The 21,095-nt window shown below is 42.5% G+C and overlaps 1 protein-coding gene across 1 annotated transcript in view; it reads right to left on the bottom strand.

Annotated features, from left to right (window-relative positions):
* Positions 1–20,544, bottom strand: part of CHSY3 (chondroitin sulfate synthase 3) — a 147,434-nt gene extending 126,890 nt beyond the window's left edge. Inside the window, exons 1-2 of the mRNA XM_026046614.1 lie at positions 19,968–20,544; positions 18,307–18,590 (exon numbers count right to left, since the gene is read on the bottom strand). Coding sequence (XP_025902399.1) covers positions 18,307–18,590; positions 19,968–20,544 — 861 coding nt within the window. The remainder of the gene's footprint in view (positions 1–18,306; positions 18,591–19,967) is intronic.
* Positions 20,545–21,095: the final 551 nt, after the last annotated feature.

Genomic DNA, 21,095 nt, shown 5'->3' with positions numbered 1-21,095 from the left:
CTGTGTGCATATATRTTCTATATATAAATATGATACACATCCTACACATCCCAGTGGACTTTTCCTTGTCAGGTGAAATTGTATACACGCTTCTGAATTACTCTTTTCTCTAAAAGTACATTCCTTGTCCTAGATTACTAAGTGTATCACCATCTACCAAATGTCAGTGCAATGTTATTTGCACTTCAAAGAAAATGCATACTAAAGACTATGGATAATTTCACATATCCATACATTAAAATTTCCATTACATACATTTTGAATGAATTTATTGAAGCTACTTCCAAACAGTTTTTTTGCTAAACTAGAAAGGTAACATTTATATTATACTGGCACTASTTTTTAAAACAATAACTCCTCCGTAGTCAGTGAAAAACAGTCCATACAAATATAAAAACAATGTTGTTTGACACTGCTGAAGCTCAAAAAGGCTAAAGAATTCTCCATTATGTACTCCACACCTCAGCATTGATTCAAAGACCACTTGACCAACCCCCATTTAAACAAACCAAACTCTTTTCACCTACAAAACCAATCTCTGCAGCTCCCAGAAGCCAAGACGGTCCCTCTCAGACCACTAAAAACCTAACAGTCACCAGCTAYGCAGCTAAGAGGAGCAGAGAAAGGAAAGGGAGAGGGGAAATGATGGTGTTCCACCACGATAAAACTATTGCATAAACTCAGAGAGCATCTAAACCAGGAGGATATATTTAGGGCCTCCATCTGATCAGGCAGTGGTTGGGCTCCCCAGTTTATAACTGCCTAATTGGTCTCATTTTGCTGGTCATAAAGTGCAGCAACAAGCTGCTGAGCATGAAGCTTGCTGGGTGCATCATACGGCCACGGTCCAGACTTGTGGTCTAGTTGAACAGATTAACAGTAAGCTGAAAACACAGGCATGCCTGCTTTTGCTGTCCCAAGTCATCATGAATCTAACTATTACAGCTTACGCACAGGCAGCAAGTCTTCGATTAAGACTGGATGCAATTGTTTGACATAACCTGCCACAGGATAAATTAATCTCATCCGAGGTCTTCGCTCAATAGCAACCTACCTTATCTCAAAATGTCAAGCAGAAATCCAACAGTATGCTCCGCAGTATTTATTAATTACATAACTTTGTGCTTTTTCATTATAGAACCCTCACTACACTGCTATTACTTGTGTCTCATATCATGCATATCTACAAGGAGTAAGTGCCGAGCACACTTGCATACCACCCACTTGGGAAAGTCCCACTGCCTTCAGTACAGTCTACATGGTCAATGTCTGGAAGGACAGGAGAAAAGAAGTGCTTCGAGATGCCCTACAAGGATACAGGGTAACCACTTGACCCTACACCACATGGGCAAAGGGGAGATACAAACAATAAGGCAGAGTAATAGATACTATTGTATTGGACAGCTAACCAAACTGTTTTGCCTCTTCCTCCATCTACAGTAACTTTTTCTTGTTTTTCACCAATATATTCTTTTGCTCTGTACGTCCAAAGCCTATGCTAGGCAGCCTAGAGGTATGAACATTAAATGGACACACATGTAATCACATGTGCTCAAAAGTTGGAGTAGAATGGTTGAACCACAGAATTATACCAGAGTCAGAGATCCACATAAGCCCAGTGTAACTGTATGTCACAGCAGCCTGAATGCCATTCAACCATTACTTCATCCTAACGTGCAGTTAACCTATGCAATCACTGTGTATTTAATCAGTAACGTATGTGTATTGCATTCTCTGTCCACTTAAAATATTAYATGTACCCACCTGTTCAAGAACTCCACGTTTATTAATGAGATAACAATATTACAACACAGCACCCAAAGGACTCTTTAGAACTAAATCTGCATTTCAGACCCAACTACAGATTGAGTCACTGAGAGCATTATAAACAAGACTGTAAGAGCATAAGCAAACACACCTCACCATGATGAGCCTCACCACAGACAAGATCTTCACACTACACCATGTACTGCAAGGTCTATCTCACACCCTCTCTTAYTAGAGAGGGACACAATGGACCCACACCACTAGAAGGGACATTGCCTTATGTAACTTGCTAGCACTGTTTCGGTGACAGTAATGAAGGCATCTCTCCTGAAAGTGCTTGTGCCTTTACTGGTGTCATCTAARAAGATATGGCACCTCTTGCTGCAAAACACAGCTGGAGTTATTCAAAAATCGTTCTGCAGTATCTCATGTACTACAGTGTACCATYTGGTAAAAGAAAAAATCTCAGAGCAGTGCTGTCCTGCTCCTCTTTCTGCCTTACCTAAATGCTCCAAGTTAGGAAAAAGTTAAAACTAAACCTAGTAATGCAAGACCATTTTAATTCTGCACTTCTCCAGAAATAAATTCTACTCTCCTAACTATGAAGAGCATTGCCAGAAGATTTAAATAGACAGAAGATATAAACAAAATCTATCCACAAATACCACAGTTACCAAAGAGCATGTCCTAGTCCATGTGTTTCATTACTGCTTGCTAGACCATCACTGCCACTGAAGAAACAAGTCCCTTAATGCAATATGCATGCAAGAACTTTTGGAATCAAGTGTATATCCTGTCAGCTCCAGGCATATTCATAAAAAAGAAGGCAAAGGATCCTTGTGACCAAAGCATAGCAACGGTAATTTGCTCTTTGTAAAATCAKTTTTAGAGCTYAGAGGGTGGTGATAAATGSGGCCKAGTCCAGTTGGAGGCCTGTGACCAGTGGTGTCCCCCAGGGGTCAGAACTGGGCCCAGGGCTGTTCAACCTGTTCATCAATGACCTGGACGAGGGCACAGGCGGCTCCTTGAGCAAGTTTGTGGACGATCCCAAGCTGGGTAGAGTGGCTGACACTCCAGACGGCTGTGCTGCCATCCAGAGGGACCTGGACAGGCTGGAGAGTTGGGCAGAGAGGAACCTCATGAGGTTCCACAAGGACAAGTGCAGGGTCCTGCACCTGGTCAGGAATAACTCCAGACACCAGGACAGATTAGGGGCTGACCTGCCGGAGAGCAGCTCCACGGAGAGGGACCTGGGAGTCCTGGTGGACACCACGTTACCCATGAGGCAGCAGTGCCCTCGTGGCCAAGAAGGCCAATGGGMTCCTGGCTGCATCAGGAGGATGTTGGCAGCAGGGGGAGGGAGGGGATCCTGCCCCTCTGCTCAGCTCTGGGGAGGTTTCAGCTGGAGTACTGGGGACAGTTCTGGGCTCCCCAGGACAAGAGGGATGCGGAGCTTCTAGAGAAGGTCCAGTGGAGAGCAAAAAAAGATGATTAAGGGATTGCAGAATCTCTTGTATGAGGAGAGACCAAGTGAGCTGGGCCTGTTTTCTCTGGAGAAGGGAAAACTGAGAGAAGATCTAATCAATAGTGTAAGTACCTGAGGGGAGAATGTAGAGAGGATGGGGTCAAACTCTTTTTGGTAGTAGCCAGCAATAWGGCAAGGGGTTTYGGATACAAATTGAAACATYGCAAGTTCCATCTCCAGGTGAGAAGGAACTTCTTTCCTGTGAGGGTGACAGAGCCCTGGCACAGGCTGCYCAGGGAGGCTGTGGAGCCTCCTTCTCTGGAGATCTTCCAAACCCACYTGGATGCCGCCCTGTGCCCCGAGCCCTGSGTGTCCTTGCTGGAGMAGGGGGTTGGACTAGATGATCTCTGGAGGTTCCCTCCAACCTTAGCCATTCTGTGTAACCACACCTTTCATCTCCATTTTAGTAYTTTCCTTAAAAAATAAATGTGTGACCTTCACAGTGGCTTTCATATAGAGAGAGACTTTTTTATGTTTCGGTTCTTGTCAACAGCCTAGATCTCCCTTCACGCCTAACATACTCTACCTTAATTTCTCGTGCAAGTTCACATTTTGCTATGAAAAATAATAGATTAATAAACTGCATGATGTGGAAGTCGCAAACTTAAATTATGCAGGAATCCTGTCTTCAAAGAAATACATCATCCCACTCCTCTCAAAGACAATGAATGTCAGATACACAGCATATAATTATTTTGCCAGCTTAGCTGATACTACAGCTACTGTGGAAGTTTTTTCAGACAGTATTTGGAAAATAAAAAACTTTACCATGGCCTCACATGAAGACTTTATGATGTTTGGAAATAACAGTAATCTCATCTTCAACCACACATGAAAGGGTATCTTGCACACAACTCTGCTAGCAGTGCTAAGCACCTTTTTGAAGAGAAACCTGAAAGATTGAAGAACACACCTGTTCAGCAACAGAATATCCCACTTTGCATTTTATTTTACCATTACAGTCTGTTTGCCACTATAACACCTTTCACAAGTGACGCATTTTTAGCAGATAATTTCCCCMCCACCACAACCACTTTCTCCTGGGAGCCCTTGGTCCCTCAAAATTGATGCATKTATGGAGATTTTGTTTCCATAAGAACATATTTTTCCAGCATCTAAAAACCTCCTTTAAACTACTGTATCTTACTGCAGACATTTCAAGGAAACTACCTCAAGCTACCATATGAAAAAAATATTGGCATGCTCATACACACATACTCACACATTTTTTCAGGCTGAAGTTTCTTAAACAATTAATTGAACTTCCTTTCACTTCATCTGAAAGGRGGCATTCATAAACAGCATATACATGAATTCTTTTTTCCATATGAGGTATTAAGTCAGACCATGAAAAAATCTGCACAATAGTCTGGGTACTTCAATTAAAAGCACTAACTCTGACAGTGAAATAGAGCATTTATTCAGTATTCTTCCAGCCTATGATGACTGTATAGCACAAGCTGGAAACTATTAGGCATGCTTATCTTCCACAGATGTCCAGCTTTAGATTCAAGTAAGTAACTTTAATAAGAAAGTATTCAGTGATACCTCTTTGAGGTCCTTCAGAGGTTTGTGACTATTTATACATTTGATTTGGAGTATTTTCACAGTAGAAGAAAGAAAAGATCATGGCAAATCACAAAAAGTTTAAAGAGCAAAAATTTTAACAATTCATACCATGTATAGCTAAACTCTTTGCAGACGGATGTCTTTTCCATTGACTAGCCATTTTGCCAGCAGCTCATCTTAAATCAAAAAAGCTTAATAATTTCAATTAAAAAGTGATACTCATCTTCTACCCTGCATCCCACAGTGCCATGCCTACAATCTCACTTTCTTCAGAGCTACATTCTGCTAGTTCCATCTGCCCTGTAGCTTCTACCCAAAGCTAGAACACGAAAACCACCACACTACATTAGACACTTGAAGTCCACATATTCTAAGAAACATGACAGACATTTCCGGAAATAATACAATATCCTGCAATATCCTCTCAGCCTCAACCATGTAGGAAATTGGCAGCATGTTTAACTAGTCTCCAGATTTGCCACTGTAGCAGTTCCCACTGGTGTCAACAGCTGACACAGTAGCATCTTCAAGCTGTCCTACAAGCAAGACATGAAGCTAGCTGCTATTCAAACATAACCGTACAGTTTTGCCTTTATGGAGAGAATTGTATACAGTAGAACTGAGCATCTGTGTCGAATTTACACAGGCCAACCTGCTCAAGTGTCAAGTCAGACACTAACTCGGTGCAGTTCCACCACGGTGCTATCGTGGAGGCTGAGCACAGACTTCGACGCCAGGGCATCCTTCCTGCACACAGGCCCAAAAAACCCACTAGCAGACCCTGAATACCTCTGGAGACGGCTGCCCTCCCACACACATGGGGGATGCAGCCATGGGCATGAGCAACATCTTGGATAACTGAGCTATCTCTGCTACTCCAAACAGCTCCCAGAGAAAGGGAAAGTGGTTGGAGATGTTGGAAAAGGTTTAAACCAGGAGGGAGAAGCATTATCTGCTATGGAAGCACAAGTGGACTTAGCATAAATGCTATTATTTTCCAAGGGGAACGTGATCATAAGATGCAGTATGTCCCCTCTCCAGCTACCACACAACCTGTCCCAGCTCTGGAAATTACCACACTAAATAACCAAGCCTATCTGCACTGCACTTTACAGTGGTAAAAGGGATTTTTATTTGCTTTTGCAAAGTTCAGGATAGCACAGTTTTCCCATAGCAACCAGATTACATACACTCGTAGAGTATATATTAGAGTATACTAAGATTAATGTATACTTATAGATTTTTTAAAAAGTAAAACATGTTGCTACTTGGATGACGAACACTTAAAATAGCTGAAGATAACACTCACCTGAGAGGATCAACCAATAGAAAAAAATAACTTACAATAAAATGAATGCAATGATAAAGAACTGTAAATGTAATCCTGATCTACAGCAATAAAGCTGCAGGAAACAGCAAAGGCAACACACATACCACTGAAGAAGCTACAGTTTGAGAAGGCAGTGCTATGTCTTATTCTTATAACATGTTTTTATTAAATCTGAGTCATTAAGAAAAGAGAAGGAACAGAAAGCATTGATGCTTTTCCCCAAGAAAAAACAACAGCTGAAGACATTTATTAGGATGAAGGGGCAAGTAGCTGGGTGGACACAAGAGGCTCCTAAGATAAATGGTAACAAAAGGAGCAAGAAAATATGGCTCTAAATTGCCCATAAAGAAGTAGCTACTCATTTGAAGTAATCAGATTTTTCCAGTGGCACATCATAAGTAACCACCACCTCGCTTTCTTTTTTTTTTCCTTCTTAAATACAGAAATCATTAAGTTTACTAAAGGAAAGATGGGGGGTGATGCTTGTCCTCGAAGAGGAGTGTAACTAATGTAACTAATGTATTCCCACAACAGTCCTTCCAGTGGAGAGAAAGAACACATCTCCAAATCAAAAAGCTACAGAGCAATTCAACCCAAAAGCCAAAGGTTAACAATCCCGACAGCTGGAAGTAAGGAGAAGGGTTTAAAATTTCTGAAAATGTTTTGAAAGTCTTAGAAAACCTGATTAATATTAAAGAAATCATCACTTCAAATGACTGCTTTAGCTGTCTATGAGACTAAACCCAGAACACATACCTCAATACTGTATTTCAGGTCCTGCTGATCCTAATAGACTTTGATGACATTTTAAAGGTTGAATTTTATCGAACAAACACAAGAGATTCTTTTATCTTTTTTTATTTCCAAGGCAGAGAAGGAAGGACCTTCCTGAACAGAAGCTTTAAAGGGATAAAAACACGTTTAAGTTATGCTTCAAATGCGACTGTGTCTGTGTGGTATTTGCAATTTCCACCTCCCAACATACTATTTAGGAATAATTTCTTGCTCAGGTTTGGAGCAAATAAGAGCTAACATGTACTAAATTACTATGTTCTAAGAAAAGTAAATGATATATTGGAGGCTTAAAAGTTTAGTTCAAGCACTTTAGACACAAATCAGAAAAAAAAAAATTACTTGCAGTCCTAAATACACTTTCCATGGAAGCTAAAAGCCTTTAAGAGCTTGCAGCATCAAACCCATTTCACAGTGAAAAGCTTCCTGCTTCATAGAGCTGGCTTAAAAAAGAAATGGAAAAAGAAATAAACAAAACTACCAATAACATGTTTACAAGGGCAGATTCAGAAATACACTGCCACACACAATGCTTCTGCACACTGATTAGGACCATCAGCATTAGAACACAACCCTAGATACTCAAGTTTTAGCTTTTACTGCCAACACAACATGTGCAAGAACACACAAATGAAACACATGGCTTCTGGCATCAGTTAGCCAACCAATCCTTCAGCAACCAAATCATTTTTAAGCAATGCATAAGCACAGAAATTGGTTCCAGGTTTATTGAGCTCCCTTAACTATTTCCTTGCTGTGTGCAAATCAAGAGAAATATCAGATTCCTAAACACAATGGTGTTTATGTCTATCTATACCAATGAACAAAAGCCAAAGAAAGCCCTAGGCCTGCTATCGATCATCACTACACACTTACCCCTAGCGAAAAATTATAAAAAAATACAAAGAATATGCACTAAAAAATGCACATCTTTTTCCTTGAAATTTAAAAAAAAAAGCAATAACATATGATTCTAGCCTTATATTATTCAATAAATTTTCTCTTGCCTTAAAAGTATTTTTACTACATGCTACCTGTACATTCATAATGGATGTAGTAAGCAGTAAAAAAAAAAAAAAAAAAAACTAATTTGCATGACTGGCTATCATGACTCAGGAGAAAGATTTACTTTGACCAATCTGATTAACGGGATTGTGACCCAACATAAATAAATAAACGAAGTCAACAAGTAGAGTACCAGTTCCTTCCCTCCCTCTCCTCACCACAGGGCATCATGTTTTATTACTTCTGTTTGGGTTTTAAAGGACACAAAGTGTAGCTACATTGAAGGTGACACTGTGAAGGTGACACAGGTTTTAAAGCTACAGTGAAATTACTGGCTGGTTGTTTTCTTGTTAGCTGTACCAGAGATTTAAAATGGAGCTTCCAAACACATTTCTTCAATGACCATTTCCAAAGGAAATGCCAGATCCCCAAATGATACGTATGAATGGAAAAGTAACGAGGTTACTTTACTAAAACAATGAGTTCAGTACTGCAGTAAATATTCCAACCAGTACAGCTATTTTATGTCCTAAAGGGAAGCTCCTGAGCATCACCAGTTACCTGCAGAAACGTTACTACTGTAGCATATTTCCAGATGTTAGAGTAGGTACCACCAAAGCTCAGAAACATGAAGAATTTGAGCACTCCTATTTATCAAGCCACTAAACTACACTCAAGAACAGACAGTGCAGATATCTAACATGGCTATTTAGAGCACATTGGCTGGATTCTCCCATTCCAAACTAGTGTACTAGTTTCTGCAGTCTCTCAGCAGCACGCTCATTAATGGAAAGCCTATTCGGATCAATAGCGGAGCTGCATTGTTTTCCCACCCTTTCAAGCCCATTGTTTTCACACTAGCACAAAACTGATGAGTAAACAAAAGGTCTGGAAGGCCCCTCTGTCAGATCTGCTGCCCAACACACCAACACTGTGGGGACAGAACCTTGCCCAGAGATGAGTGAGGGCCTTGTGCTCCCCAAGGCCATTAAGGACCACCCCAACACGAGCACTTCGCCACAGGCTCCAAAAAACTGCTGGTGGGGATGAAGGGCCATTTCGGAGGCACCGCAGACAGCAGCCCCGGATGCCCCACTCAGAGAAGGAAGGATGGTCTGCTCCTCCACCTCACCTCCTTCCAGTGCCTCCTCGTCCTGCTTCCAGCAATACGCACAGCTAAACTAAAGTCACCCATGCTCCCCAGAGTCTTCCACCAGGAATCTCAGCCTAGACTGGGGTACTAGCGAGCACACTGAGGAACGAAGCCTTGCCCTTATTCATCAAAAATGCTCTGTCCCAAGAATAGCCACATGTCCCTTAGATATGTCTCCAAGGACAGAGTTGTCACCTTCCGGCATAGATGCCAGTAGTATACCTGGGATTTAAGGGAATTTAAGGGAGAACAGAAAGCCAGGTTTATTCCCTAGATTAATACATAAAAAAAAAATAAGGCCAAGAGGTTGGGGGGCATGTTCTCACAACAGGAGGGAACTGAAGACCCATTTCGCTTGGCCATGATGCATTTCAGAAATGCCCAGAACATGTTTCTGGTAAGGAATTCTTTTTTGAAGACACAAATCAGTTCCTATTTTTTCAAAGTGAGAACAGATACATTCTAAGCAAACCTCATAGCACCAAGATGCCACACAAATAAATAAATAAATAAATAAATAAATAAATAAAACACATATGGCTTCATAACCACAACCAACTCTCTTGGTTATACAAACATTAATAGCTCCCCAGACAACCATAAGCAAACATTAAGGAGGTTATGTTCCCCAACTTTGTAATACTTCATATTTTAAACATTTCACTACACACCACTTAGAACAAATACATAAATTCATTCTCCTCCATCAGGTAAAGAAAATTTCCTCAAATAAAAAAGATTAAGAGTACAAGAAGAAAATAACCCACGATGGTTGGCATATCAGCACAGACTTACTTGGTTAACACGATAGTTTTATACCCCACAACTTCTTTCTAAACAACAATTTAAGAACTAATAGCATTTTATAAAACTGTGAGAGTTTCACTTGCAAAGTTAGTAACTTTCTTAAACTTTTTTTGTCATGAGCTACATCCACTCTAGTTACATTTCCCAACTTCTGGAACTGGAACTCATGCACTTTTGGAAATTCTATATTTCCAATTTTGAATTGGGAATTCTAAAGTCCCAAGTTGGTAAAAAATGGAAGGAAAAGCGACTATGTTTTATCATGATCAAAAACTGGAAGCTATGCAATCTGGGTAGGATAAGAGTTGTTCCATAACATACCCACCTTGGCAATAAAAAGATATTACAATACGAGACATGCTGTAGTCTGCAGCAAGTAAAATGGGAAGCTAAAAAGCGAAGTTAAATTCAAGTTGGAAGCCAAAATACAACACATTCAGATCAGAAAGGAACAGAAATAACCAGAAAGAAATACAAAGACGAAGCTAAAAGGCAAAGCTTTAAGCTCTAAAGGACAGAACCTGCAAGCAGTATCTAGAAGAAGAGTCTCAAAGCTCCAAAGGAGCTTTTGCCCCAGGAGGCTGGGTATCTATTAGGCATATGCTTTAAATGCATGCAGCTACAGGGACAACGTACACATACGTACACGTTTGCAATGCACTTGCTATGACACAGCCAAGCCCACACATCTCACAGTGCATTCCTTCAGTGTATCCTGAGGGATGCCTCTAACCAGGAACAGCCTGGTTACACACACTGTGCCCACAGCAAATACACCCCACGAAGACTGTACCCACAGCAAATACACCCCATGAAGACTGTACCCACAGCAAATACACCCCACGAACAAACATCTCCTCAGAAACAGCAAGAGAGAGTCAAAGGGAGCATCTTTCTCAGATATCAGAGCATCATCCTGTGCACATTATTTTTTTCTTGGATTGCAGTAAAAATAAATACATGGGAAGCGGGAGAGAGAGAAAATAAAAGGGTTAGCAATGGGAAGGAAGGGTTTCCTCAGGAAACATCTTTAAAATCTTTCAAGAATCAAGTGCATCCAAATTAGGCCTGCCTAACTAAAACATACCTGCAGAGATTTATTTTAGACTTTTTTTTTAAGTGAACTAAGTAAATGTTTGTTCAGTAAAGACAAAAATTCAAACGGGCAGGGGGAAAGACTGCTCTTACTAGAAAGGGGCAGGCAACCTCCACTTTCCAACTTTGCTTCAATACTAAGTTATTCATAAAATAGCATTAAAAAACCCCGTGTCACTTACCAGGCTGCTTGTCCTCCTCCAGAAGTGTCTGAAATAATACCTTTAGATTAAGATGTGCTTTGTTTCCAAAACCATAAATATACGTTTAAAAACAAAACAAAAAAATAAATAAAATCTGGCCAGGAATCTACACATTGCCCAGGTACAAACATACGCCAGAGTTACCGACAAATGGACTGATCTTGACTTCAAACTACTAGAAAGCATTGAGCACAGGGAATAAGCGTCTCACATGGCAGAAGTTCTTGCTACAATTTATTTAAATAAATTTAAATATATAAATAATTTAAATTTTAAAAATATGTAAATATTCAAGAATATTAAAGAATATTAAATATTTAAATAAAGTCATATTGCATACAGCAACATATACAACTCTATGTAACAGGTACAACACATTATATATATTTATCTATATTTGCATATATAAAAATACACACACAACTTCTCGTAAAAGTATCAAAAATATGTTTGGAAAGCTGTTTGGTAGTAACTGAATAAGTAAAGTCTCAAGACCTCATATGAGCTAGACACACATTACATACATGTCAGTAGCAGAAAGATAAAGAATACCTTGAGAGCCTACTCTTCAAAAAAAAAAAAAAGTCCTATTTTTCCTATCTAATGAAATAGCACAGGAAACAGAAGTGCAGTTGATCAGAACCGATTTCAAATACTTTTGTATTGAAACACTGGGTTTTTCTTTTCAATCCTTGTTCTTTAGAATTTCCATTTTTTTCTTTTTGCAGCATCTTTTATTTCAACAGAATTTGATCTTTTGAACTCAAAGAATGTGACGTTGGAAAGGGAAAATCAGAAAAAAAAATCATCTTTGTGATATTCTGTAAGACAGAACAAGAGAGATACAGATAAGAAATATCTCCTCAAAAAGTAAGAAAAGTCTGCTATCAACACTGCGGGTTTAAGACAAGGGAATAGGAGACAACCTCTGGACTACTAGAAGGCATTGGACTATATACACTTTAAGAACTGCTCATTATTTAATTTACATGTTAATATGCAACAAAATTTGCCTTCAAAAAAATTTCAGTAACACAGTTTAACACTGCTTTTTGTTTCACCATAAATAAATGCAATCAAAGTTATGTGTGAAAGGGAAAGACACTTCAGAATATCTAGAAGGCACAAAACTTTGAAGGCAAAGTTAATCCTAGAAATATCTACTTAAGCTACTGCTCCCAGATGTTTTGACTTGTATGATTTTAAGGTCAAGAACATGATATAATCCAAGGATAAAAAGTAAAGAAGTTAAAACATAGTGATTCTTGTATTTGCTTAAAGTACTAAGTACATCTTTGCCCCTAAACTGGGTCTAACGTTCTTCACCCGTATGTCTAATAATAATCATAAAAATGAAACTTATTTGTTGTATAATGTGACAACTACGAACAAGAGGGACTGCGTGACAGATTTTAGTCAGATGACTATTACAATATAAATGCTAGAGTTAGAAGTGCACCATCCTACACTGAACACTATTTTTTAAAACACACCTTAACAGCTAGTTTCCTGCACTAGACTTCAACAAAAATACCAATTCAAGTAGTGCAAGCCAACAAAGACCCTTGAATAAGAATTAATAAAAGAAGGAATAAGCACAACTGTAGCATGGATCTTGTAGGGTTTAAGGTGGCAGGATGCTCATACCAGTCTCAGAACAACTTTCATAGTGTACTTGTATACATATATACGCAAGCCTGCAACCAGAAACAACTAGTTGTGGGTGCTGCTGCTGCTTCAAAATCGATCACTCCCATGTCCTGCATGTACAAAATATGATGGTATCTTCTTTGAAGGGCAACACACCCATTAGGCTTGTGCTTAGGTTAGTGTCCAGCCCTTGAAGTTTGGGACTCAGAAAAGACAGAGAAATACAAATATTTAAATCAAAAATTAAAAGAACCAGGAAGTAAGCTTTTAAGCTTACTTAAAAGGAAAAAAAAAATGAAGTGGTTTTAGCTGAAAGAGATAGCTTTTAAAGGCTACAAAACCTCAAGAAATAATCTTCACACCAACACACTAGATGAATGTTTCTGAGTGTGCCACTTGATCTGAATTAAGTAAAATATCCCATGCAAATTTTTAACTACCAGAAATCACCAATAAAAAGGACATTAAAGAGCTTCATTTTTAAAACAAGAAATGGTACATCGATAAAGCTGTCTTCTTTCCACAGTTCTCATAAAACTGCATTGAAGGACAAAACAGTGGGAAAATACACATGCAGTCATTAAGGTAGATTGCTTTTATGTAAGCTTGAAGTAAACATCTTACCCTTTTCTTCCAAAAGCACAATACATGATAACAAAAAGTCAGAAGTAAATGGGGTGCTTTGTATGAAGTTAGCTTTAATATATTTCCTCTCCTACAGATGGGAGAAAAAGATACTCAAAGGAGAGAGGAAAAAATAAAAGCAAAATATAAGAAAGCACCCTGCAGACAACATGGCAATAAATGCCCCCGCTACACTGATGAACAGTCTTTTTTTTAACTTTTTTCACCTTTCCATTTTTTATTTCCCCAAATACTCTTCTGTTTCATTGATGCTCAGTAGTTCCACTTTGACAATGTTTGATTCTCCTAGAACTATTATAGGCAACCAATTCATACTCTGCATTTTATTTTGCCCTTTTGCAGAGCTGAACTATTTGGTTTATCCTGCATAAAGACAACTAGTAACAAAAAGGCTCTTCAAATCACAAACAGCATTAAGGAAGAAAAAAATAGAGAGGAAGGGAAATAAAGCAACCAGCTTTTTATTCAAACAGCTCTCTACAGCCAGGGTGCCTCTTGGCAAAGCCACAAAAACACCATATCAACTCAATTTTTAAGTATATTTTTATTTCAGAAAAATGAGTATGAGTCACTAACAGCAAAGCTAATCTTTCCATTCATTTAAGAGAAACATTTTTCAGCTTCACAATTAGGGGAGGAGAACAGAGTGTTCTAGACTGAAAAATGGATTTTGAAAGTTTAGAAACAAGATGCCCTTTTTATGCTGTTACTGATCTTGGGATACAAAAGTTGGTAATACCTAACCAAAACAGAAGAGCTTTTTTACATCAGTGTGCCTGGCAGACTGCACTTCAATCATTAACAGCATCATCAAAACCAGATAATCACCACTTTAAAATTTAGTTGAATCAAAACCAAGATGGGCTTTGCGTGGAAAATAGTCCATGCAAAGTGGACTCTCTTTCTTCTTGGTACTGCTGTAAGTAAGTAAAGTAAGACTTTGTGGTGATTCCTGCTCCAGATGAAAAAGAAATATTTGGGTCAGGTCCAGCTTTTGCAAGGCTGGCTCCCTTGCCCCAGCTTGTGAGAGGAGCAACCACCCTTTGGCCAAAGCTTACAGAGGAGTCATGAAATGGCAACCCAAAGGCAGGGCATTATCTCCTGCTTTCAGAAAAGTGCCCTCAAAACCATCCCACTGGGCTCCCTCTCTCAACACTTGGTTAATTCTTTATTTTAATTCCTTATTTTAAATGGAGGGGCTCCTGGAAGAGACAGAGACCAATCACCCCCTAGATGAGCCAGGAAGTACATGAGAGATGCAGACTTAAGGTTCTCTACAACTATCTGAAAGGAGATTGTGGTGAGACAGGTTGTTCTCCTCAATAATTACCAATAGGGCAATAGGACATCTCCTCAAGTTGCCTCCGGGGAAGTTCAGGTTGGACAGTATGAAGAATTTCTGCACAGAAAAAGTGGTGAAGCCTTGGAACAGGCTGCCCAGGGCAGTGGTGGAGTCACCATCCCTGGTAGCGCTTACGCTGAGGCGCTTAGGGATGTGGGTTAGCAGGCAGGGTGGTGAGGGCTGGACTCCATGATCTTGAAGGTCTTTTCCAGCCATGATGATATGATTCTCTGACCTCAGCCCTGCCTACAAGTTTAGGCCAACAGCTCTGCAGCCTCACACAATGCTTCTCATGTTGGCTCATCCACATGCCAAAAGGCAACGTGTTAATCCTCTCCTTGCCAGGATGACCCACCTTGCAGATAACCTAACACAGTACCACTTCTTTCTCATTAGCCCTGAACAGATGGCAAATGAACCCCGAGAGACCTCCCGCCTCACCCACAAACCTTCAGCCACCCTGCTAAACTCCAGTGCTCCAGCTTTTCTCATGCGCACTTCATTATCTCTCACACTCACCACTCAAAGATTTCAAGTTCTATTTTGGTGGGGAGGAGGGATGGGGGGAAAGTAGTAAGACAACAACACAACACTACTTCAGTTCTTTTAGAGCTTTTCTACATCTACTAACTGTAATGGAGTGGTATCCAGTGTATATTAGTCTTAAAAAAAATCACAAAATGCACACCAGGTGTGTTCTCAAAAGTAGCATGAAGTTCATAGAGGCCTACAGCCCAACAGGACAGTTTCACAGACTAAATACAGTAAGAGTAGCTCAGAACAAGTTTTGAATGGCCTGTGCAGAAAGTAATAGCCTCAATATTGGGATCTGTATACCTGAATCCGAGCAGGGAAAAACAAAAGAAAAATACCCCTTTCATACACAAAGCACGCTGCTGATCTATGCCTTGAGAAAGTACACAGTAAGAGTTTCAACACCCTAGGAAAAAAGGAAAGAGTCATACCTGGGGCAGTCTAATTTAACAACCTGCAACACTGCAGTCAGTTCAGCTGCAGTATCACAGGCTGCTTCAAAGCAAGTTGCTAAATAAAGAGATGAAACGATGCTGAAGCAACCTAAAATCCTCTGGTTCACAARCACACTCAAAGCTCCGCTGAAATCAGAATATTAAGTTCCCAACTCTGCATCACAGCCAACATGGAGCTTGATCCAACGGACTGTCGTGAAGCGCATGCCTAAAGTAACTTGGGTATTTGGTGGTTTTTACATTAAAAAGTGAATGTCTGAAAATAACAATCCTAAATAAATAAATAAATAAATAAATAAATAAATAAATAAAAAAGCAAGAGAGAAAAATCAATTTGTCTGCAGCAGCTGTGGTCTGCTGTACGGTATCTCTGAATTGAGACCGAGGAGAAAAACAAGATTCTCATGTCCCAGAATGATGGGGTAGATTCTCATGTCCCAAAATGATGGGGTTTCAGCTGCCAACAGCAAGATAAACTTTTTCACATCCTTCTGCAGAAATTTAGTATTTAAACACTATCTTAAGAATAGCTCTGTCTTAATTGGTGTATTTTGAAAAAGATGTTGTACAGGCAACTCATTAAAGATTCTTCTCTGGAACATATCCCACTCCCTAATAAACACCTGATTCTGCAATGCCAAACACCCACTTCTTTGAAATTCTCTCTCATACATCCACAGCACCTTCAGGACCAAACAACTGTCAAGACTGGAATCATCTTCACTCTGGATCCTATAAAAAACACACAGTACCATCCCATAGTCTTTACATTCTCAGATCCCAATCTTACTGGGAAAAGGTGAGCTTCTGGGCAATCACATAACTCTGCCTCCAAACAGAATTAAATGAATTTATTGTTTACTCTATACCACTCACTCTCAATGACCGGAGACAAAGTTTATCAACATTTTTGTAACTGTGGGGATAATTTTACCAATCATCAGTTTTCTTCCTTCTCTAGGTTTCTTCGTAACACAAAAAGCCCAGAGAACAACAACAAAAAAAAACTGTTTCCAAGATACTACATGGAAGTCAGATAGAACTGTAATTCTGCTACCTGATACAGATGAGAAGGTGACAAATACCTCCAAGGATTTCAAAGCAAACACATTAAGACACAACCCAAACCTCTCAGAATATAAGACAAAGTCAAAAAATTAGTATAGTGTTTAAAAATCTGATTAAGTGGTACTAGTTAAACACATCCACTTACATACATGATAAATATCTTCCCCTCTGGCAGTGTAAACAGTGTATTTGGAAAAAAAAAAAGAAACACTGTAACATGCAATATTTATTGAAGCCAYCTCTAAAAAGCACATTTCTATTGTGGAGGATGTGAATCCCACTGCTAATTAATCTACTTAGTAAGCCTTACCTCCTTAAGATTTACTTTCATTCATCTATTACATTTGCTGTAGCCTACACATGCTAAAAAACAGCCACCAGAGCCTTTCAAACCACCTGAGTCTTTCAGTTAAACACTTATGCACAAAACCAATTATTTTTCTTGTCTTTTTGTCTTTAATGGCCCCTAACCTCTTTCCGTGGCCCATTTAAATGATTTTCCTTGCTTAATGAGGTAAAGCCACAAGGGCGAGCATATATTARTACTGAAGAACCAGTCAAAATAACTACTTATACTCATCCTCACCTTTTCTGTCAGCATACACAGTCTATCTTGCAACAACCCACCACCTTCCCTGTGAAACAATCACAGGTGATAGCCACAGCATTGCCATCAAGCTTTACTGATCCTGTAACGTGCCCTTACTGCTTTAGCAAGGGCTACGATTGAATTAAGTCATCTGTTTCCTGAAACAATTTCAGCATGGTGATATTTGCTATGCAGCTCCTATCTATCTGTAAAGCATGTAAGAATGGTAGTGTAATGAATGTAAATGAAATGCTGTGGAAAAGATAACCTGGACACAAGCAGTGTAAATTTCACTTCTATACTGGAAAAAAAGGAAATAGACTGCTTTCACTTGTGATTATGGTGAATTCTACTAAAAGGCAATGGAATAATTTTATATAGATATATATGGATATACAGAGATATATACACACACATAATTTTTCTTCAAGCATCATTAGGTACTTTAAGGATGCATGTTGCATGATTATACAAAAAGAATTTTTAAAATGCCAGTCCTGAAGGCGACGTACGTAATAGAGCAGCTTCATGTGAAACGTTCTACATAGTAACCCTAAAGGAAGGTGCTTTGGAGGTTCACAGCACTGCTTTGGAGGCTCAGAGCACTGCTCGGGAGGCTCAGAGCACTGCTCGGGAGGCTCAGAGCACTGCTCTGGAGGTTCACAGCACTGCTCGGGAGGCTCACAGCACTGCTCGGGAGGCTCACAGCACTGCTCGGGAGGCTCACAGCACAGCCACACCGCGAGCACCGTCACAGCGAGAGCTGCCGCCACCTACCTCGTAGGACCAGACGCACTGGGTGCCGCCGAACCTGCGGACGCAGCGCCCCACCTCCACGTCCTCGTGCGTGGTGTACATCTCGCGGAGGCACTCGCCGATGTGCGGCACCATCCTGCGCAGCACCTCGCGGCTGAAGATCATGCCCGGGCCGCCCATGCAGAAGTTCTCGCCGGGCTCCAGACCCAGCTTGCCAAGTTCTTCAATATTCCCCAGGCCCGTCTGCCCCAAATACAGCGGCTTACTGCTGTTCAGAGAGCGAAGGAACTCCTCCAGCTTTTCACCTGGAAAAGATAAAAGACCACGTTTATGCCTCCGGCTAGCCTGCCAGCCATCTGTTTTCCATATCTCAAGCTTTCCTTACATCCCGTAGACATTTCCAAGCTTCCCATAAGTGATTCCGAGCACAGGGTCCGACACCTAACTGAAAACATCCAATGACAGTTCTGCGTTTTCCAAAGACTTAATTAATACTGCAATGACACTTTCATTCACTCAAAAGCCAGAATACATTTGAAACAACCTTCACAAATAAATCTTGTTCTGTTAGACCTGTATTAGTGGAAAACACCCATTTTGCAGTGTAAAACACTCTCTAAAGCAGGGCAGGTTGCCAACACAGTTGCAGTGGGGGGAAGAGGAACGACAGACATTGGGATTGATTTTTGAAAAGGTCGAAGGGAACCTACAATTACTACTATAAACAAACCTGTTTGACACAGAATAGTTTTCTGCCTGCCTTCTTCAGGAACATGGTAAAACGCTGGCACCTTCAAAACCCAGACAYGACTTCCAGCAGTACCAGGTCCACACATTTCTCCTTCAAACACCTTTGCCAGCCTGACACAATACACTGTTAATTAATATTTATAGGCTTTTTAGCTTTTTTTCTTGTGAATTCTAGAGTTAGTGGACATATTTAAGTCAGTGCCAGCTCCCTTCAAGGCAGAGATGAGCCTGCAGAGGAGTAACAGCTTTTGAAGTCTGGCACTAAATGTATGTGTGTGTGTGTGTGTGTGTGTGTGTGTGCGCGCGCACGCATGTGCATATACATATACACACATGCACAGAGAGAGATGGCTGCACAGCCAACTGACAACTGATGTGTCCATCAAACCACTCCAACAAACCAAGGGACAAGCAGGCAAGTCTGCAGCCACCTCAAGTTAACTTGCACTGTGCTCACACCTTGGGCTTTTATGATTCCAGCATCACTGTTTTATATGGAGAGGGTCTATTTTTGGTTTCTTAGGGGCCTTTTTTATTTWTTTTTTTGCAGAGTCCAGCACCCTGCACGACCAGCAGAGATTTTCCCCTCCAGCTCTCCAAGCACAGTGCCCAGAGAGGCGGCCGCTTGTTGGCACCCCCAGGGCAGTCCCCTGTGGGATGCGGGAAGGAGTTTGCAGGGAGGCAGCGCTGAGCGCTGTGAGAGGCTGGAGCGAGACAATAACTCCGGCTAGCGGTTAAAAGAAAAACAGTGGGGAAAAAAAAAAAGAAAAAAACGGGGGGGGGGGAAAGAAGAAAAAGAAGAGGAAGAAAAAAGAAATTAGAGAAATAGAGGCTAAAAGAGAAGGGGGTGGCAATAAAAAGAATATGAAAGCGCGGCTGCGGCGGCAGGAGCGGCGCTCCGGGAGCGCGGCGCCGGCTCCGCTCGCGCTCACCTTTGATGTAGACGTCGTCGTCGGCCCTCATGAACCACTCGTACTTTTCGAGGTAGTGGTCGTGCATGTACTTGATCATCATGAAGGACTTCTTCTGCGGCGGGTACGAGTCGTCCACGCCGGGCAGCGCCACGACGGGCAGCGGCGGCGGCCCCGGCGGCGCGGCCGAGCCCTGGCTCGAGAAGAACTCCACGCGGCCGGGCACGGAGGGCGCCCACGTGCGCTGCGCCGCCAGCGCCCGGCTCCCCAGGTACTTCTGCGCCGTCATGACCCCCACGTAGAGGAAGCCGCGCGGCCGCGCGCAGCCCCCCGCGCCGCCCCAGTCGCCGCTGCCGTTGCGGCCGCCGGGCCGCGCGCCGCGCCGCTCGCCGCCCTCCTCCTCCTCGCCCTCGGGCTCGCCCTCGCCGCCCGCCGCCGCCGCCGCCGCGCGCCCGTAGTGCGGGCAGAGGCTGGAGCCGCGGCGCTTCCTCTCGCTCATCTCGGCCACGCGCGGGGCGATGAGCCACGAGGCGGCCGTGAAGCCCAGCACCAGCCCCAGCGCCACGCTCAGCCACGGCCGCCGCCACCGCGCGGCCATGGCGCGCCCGCCGCCCGCCGCCGTCCCGCTCCGCTCCGCCGCCGCCCCAAGTTCTCCTCCTCCTCCTCCGCCGGCAGCAGCAGAGGCAGCGCTGGCGGCCGCTGCGCTGCGCCCCGCTCCGCCCCGCTCCGCTCCGGCGGCACCTTGTGAGCGCCGCGCCTGGTCCTGGTCCTGGTGCTGGTCCTGGTCCCGCCCCGCCCGTCCCCTCCCACCGCTCGGCCCCCTCCACGCGGCGCCCCCGCGGCGCTGCCCCGTTCCGCGCTGCCCCGTTCCGCGCTGCGCAGGGCGCCGCGGAGCCGCCGCGGAGCCGCCGCCGCTCCGGAAGGAAGCGATTTTTTCACGGCGCCCGCCGGCTGCAGCTGCCCCGGGGCGGCCGCGCCGAGCCCGGCCGCGCCTGGGGGTCGCTCAGCGGCCCCCGGCCGGACCCCCCTGCCGGGATCGCGGCCCGCGCCCCCGGGCGCCCACGGGGCGGCCCGAGCACCGGCACCCACGGCAGAGCCCCCGGCCGCCGCCAGCCCCCGGCTGCCTCCGGCTGCCCGCGCTCCCCTCCC

Source organism: Nothoprocta perdicaria, unplaced genomic scaffold, assembly GCF_003342845.1.
Source record: "Nothoprocta perdicaria isolate Ctin4 unplaced genomic scaffold, notPer1 scaffold_45, whole genome shotgun sequence".
Classification (NCBI taxonomy): domain Eukaryota; kingdom Metazoa; phylum Chordata; class Aves; order Tinamiformes; family Tinamidae; genus Nothoprocta; species Nothoprocta perdicaria.
Note: the sequence above shows the minus strand (reverse complement) of the source record. Positions and strands in the feature narration are given on the sequence as shown.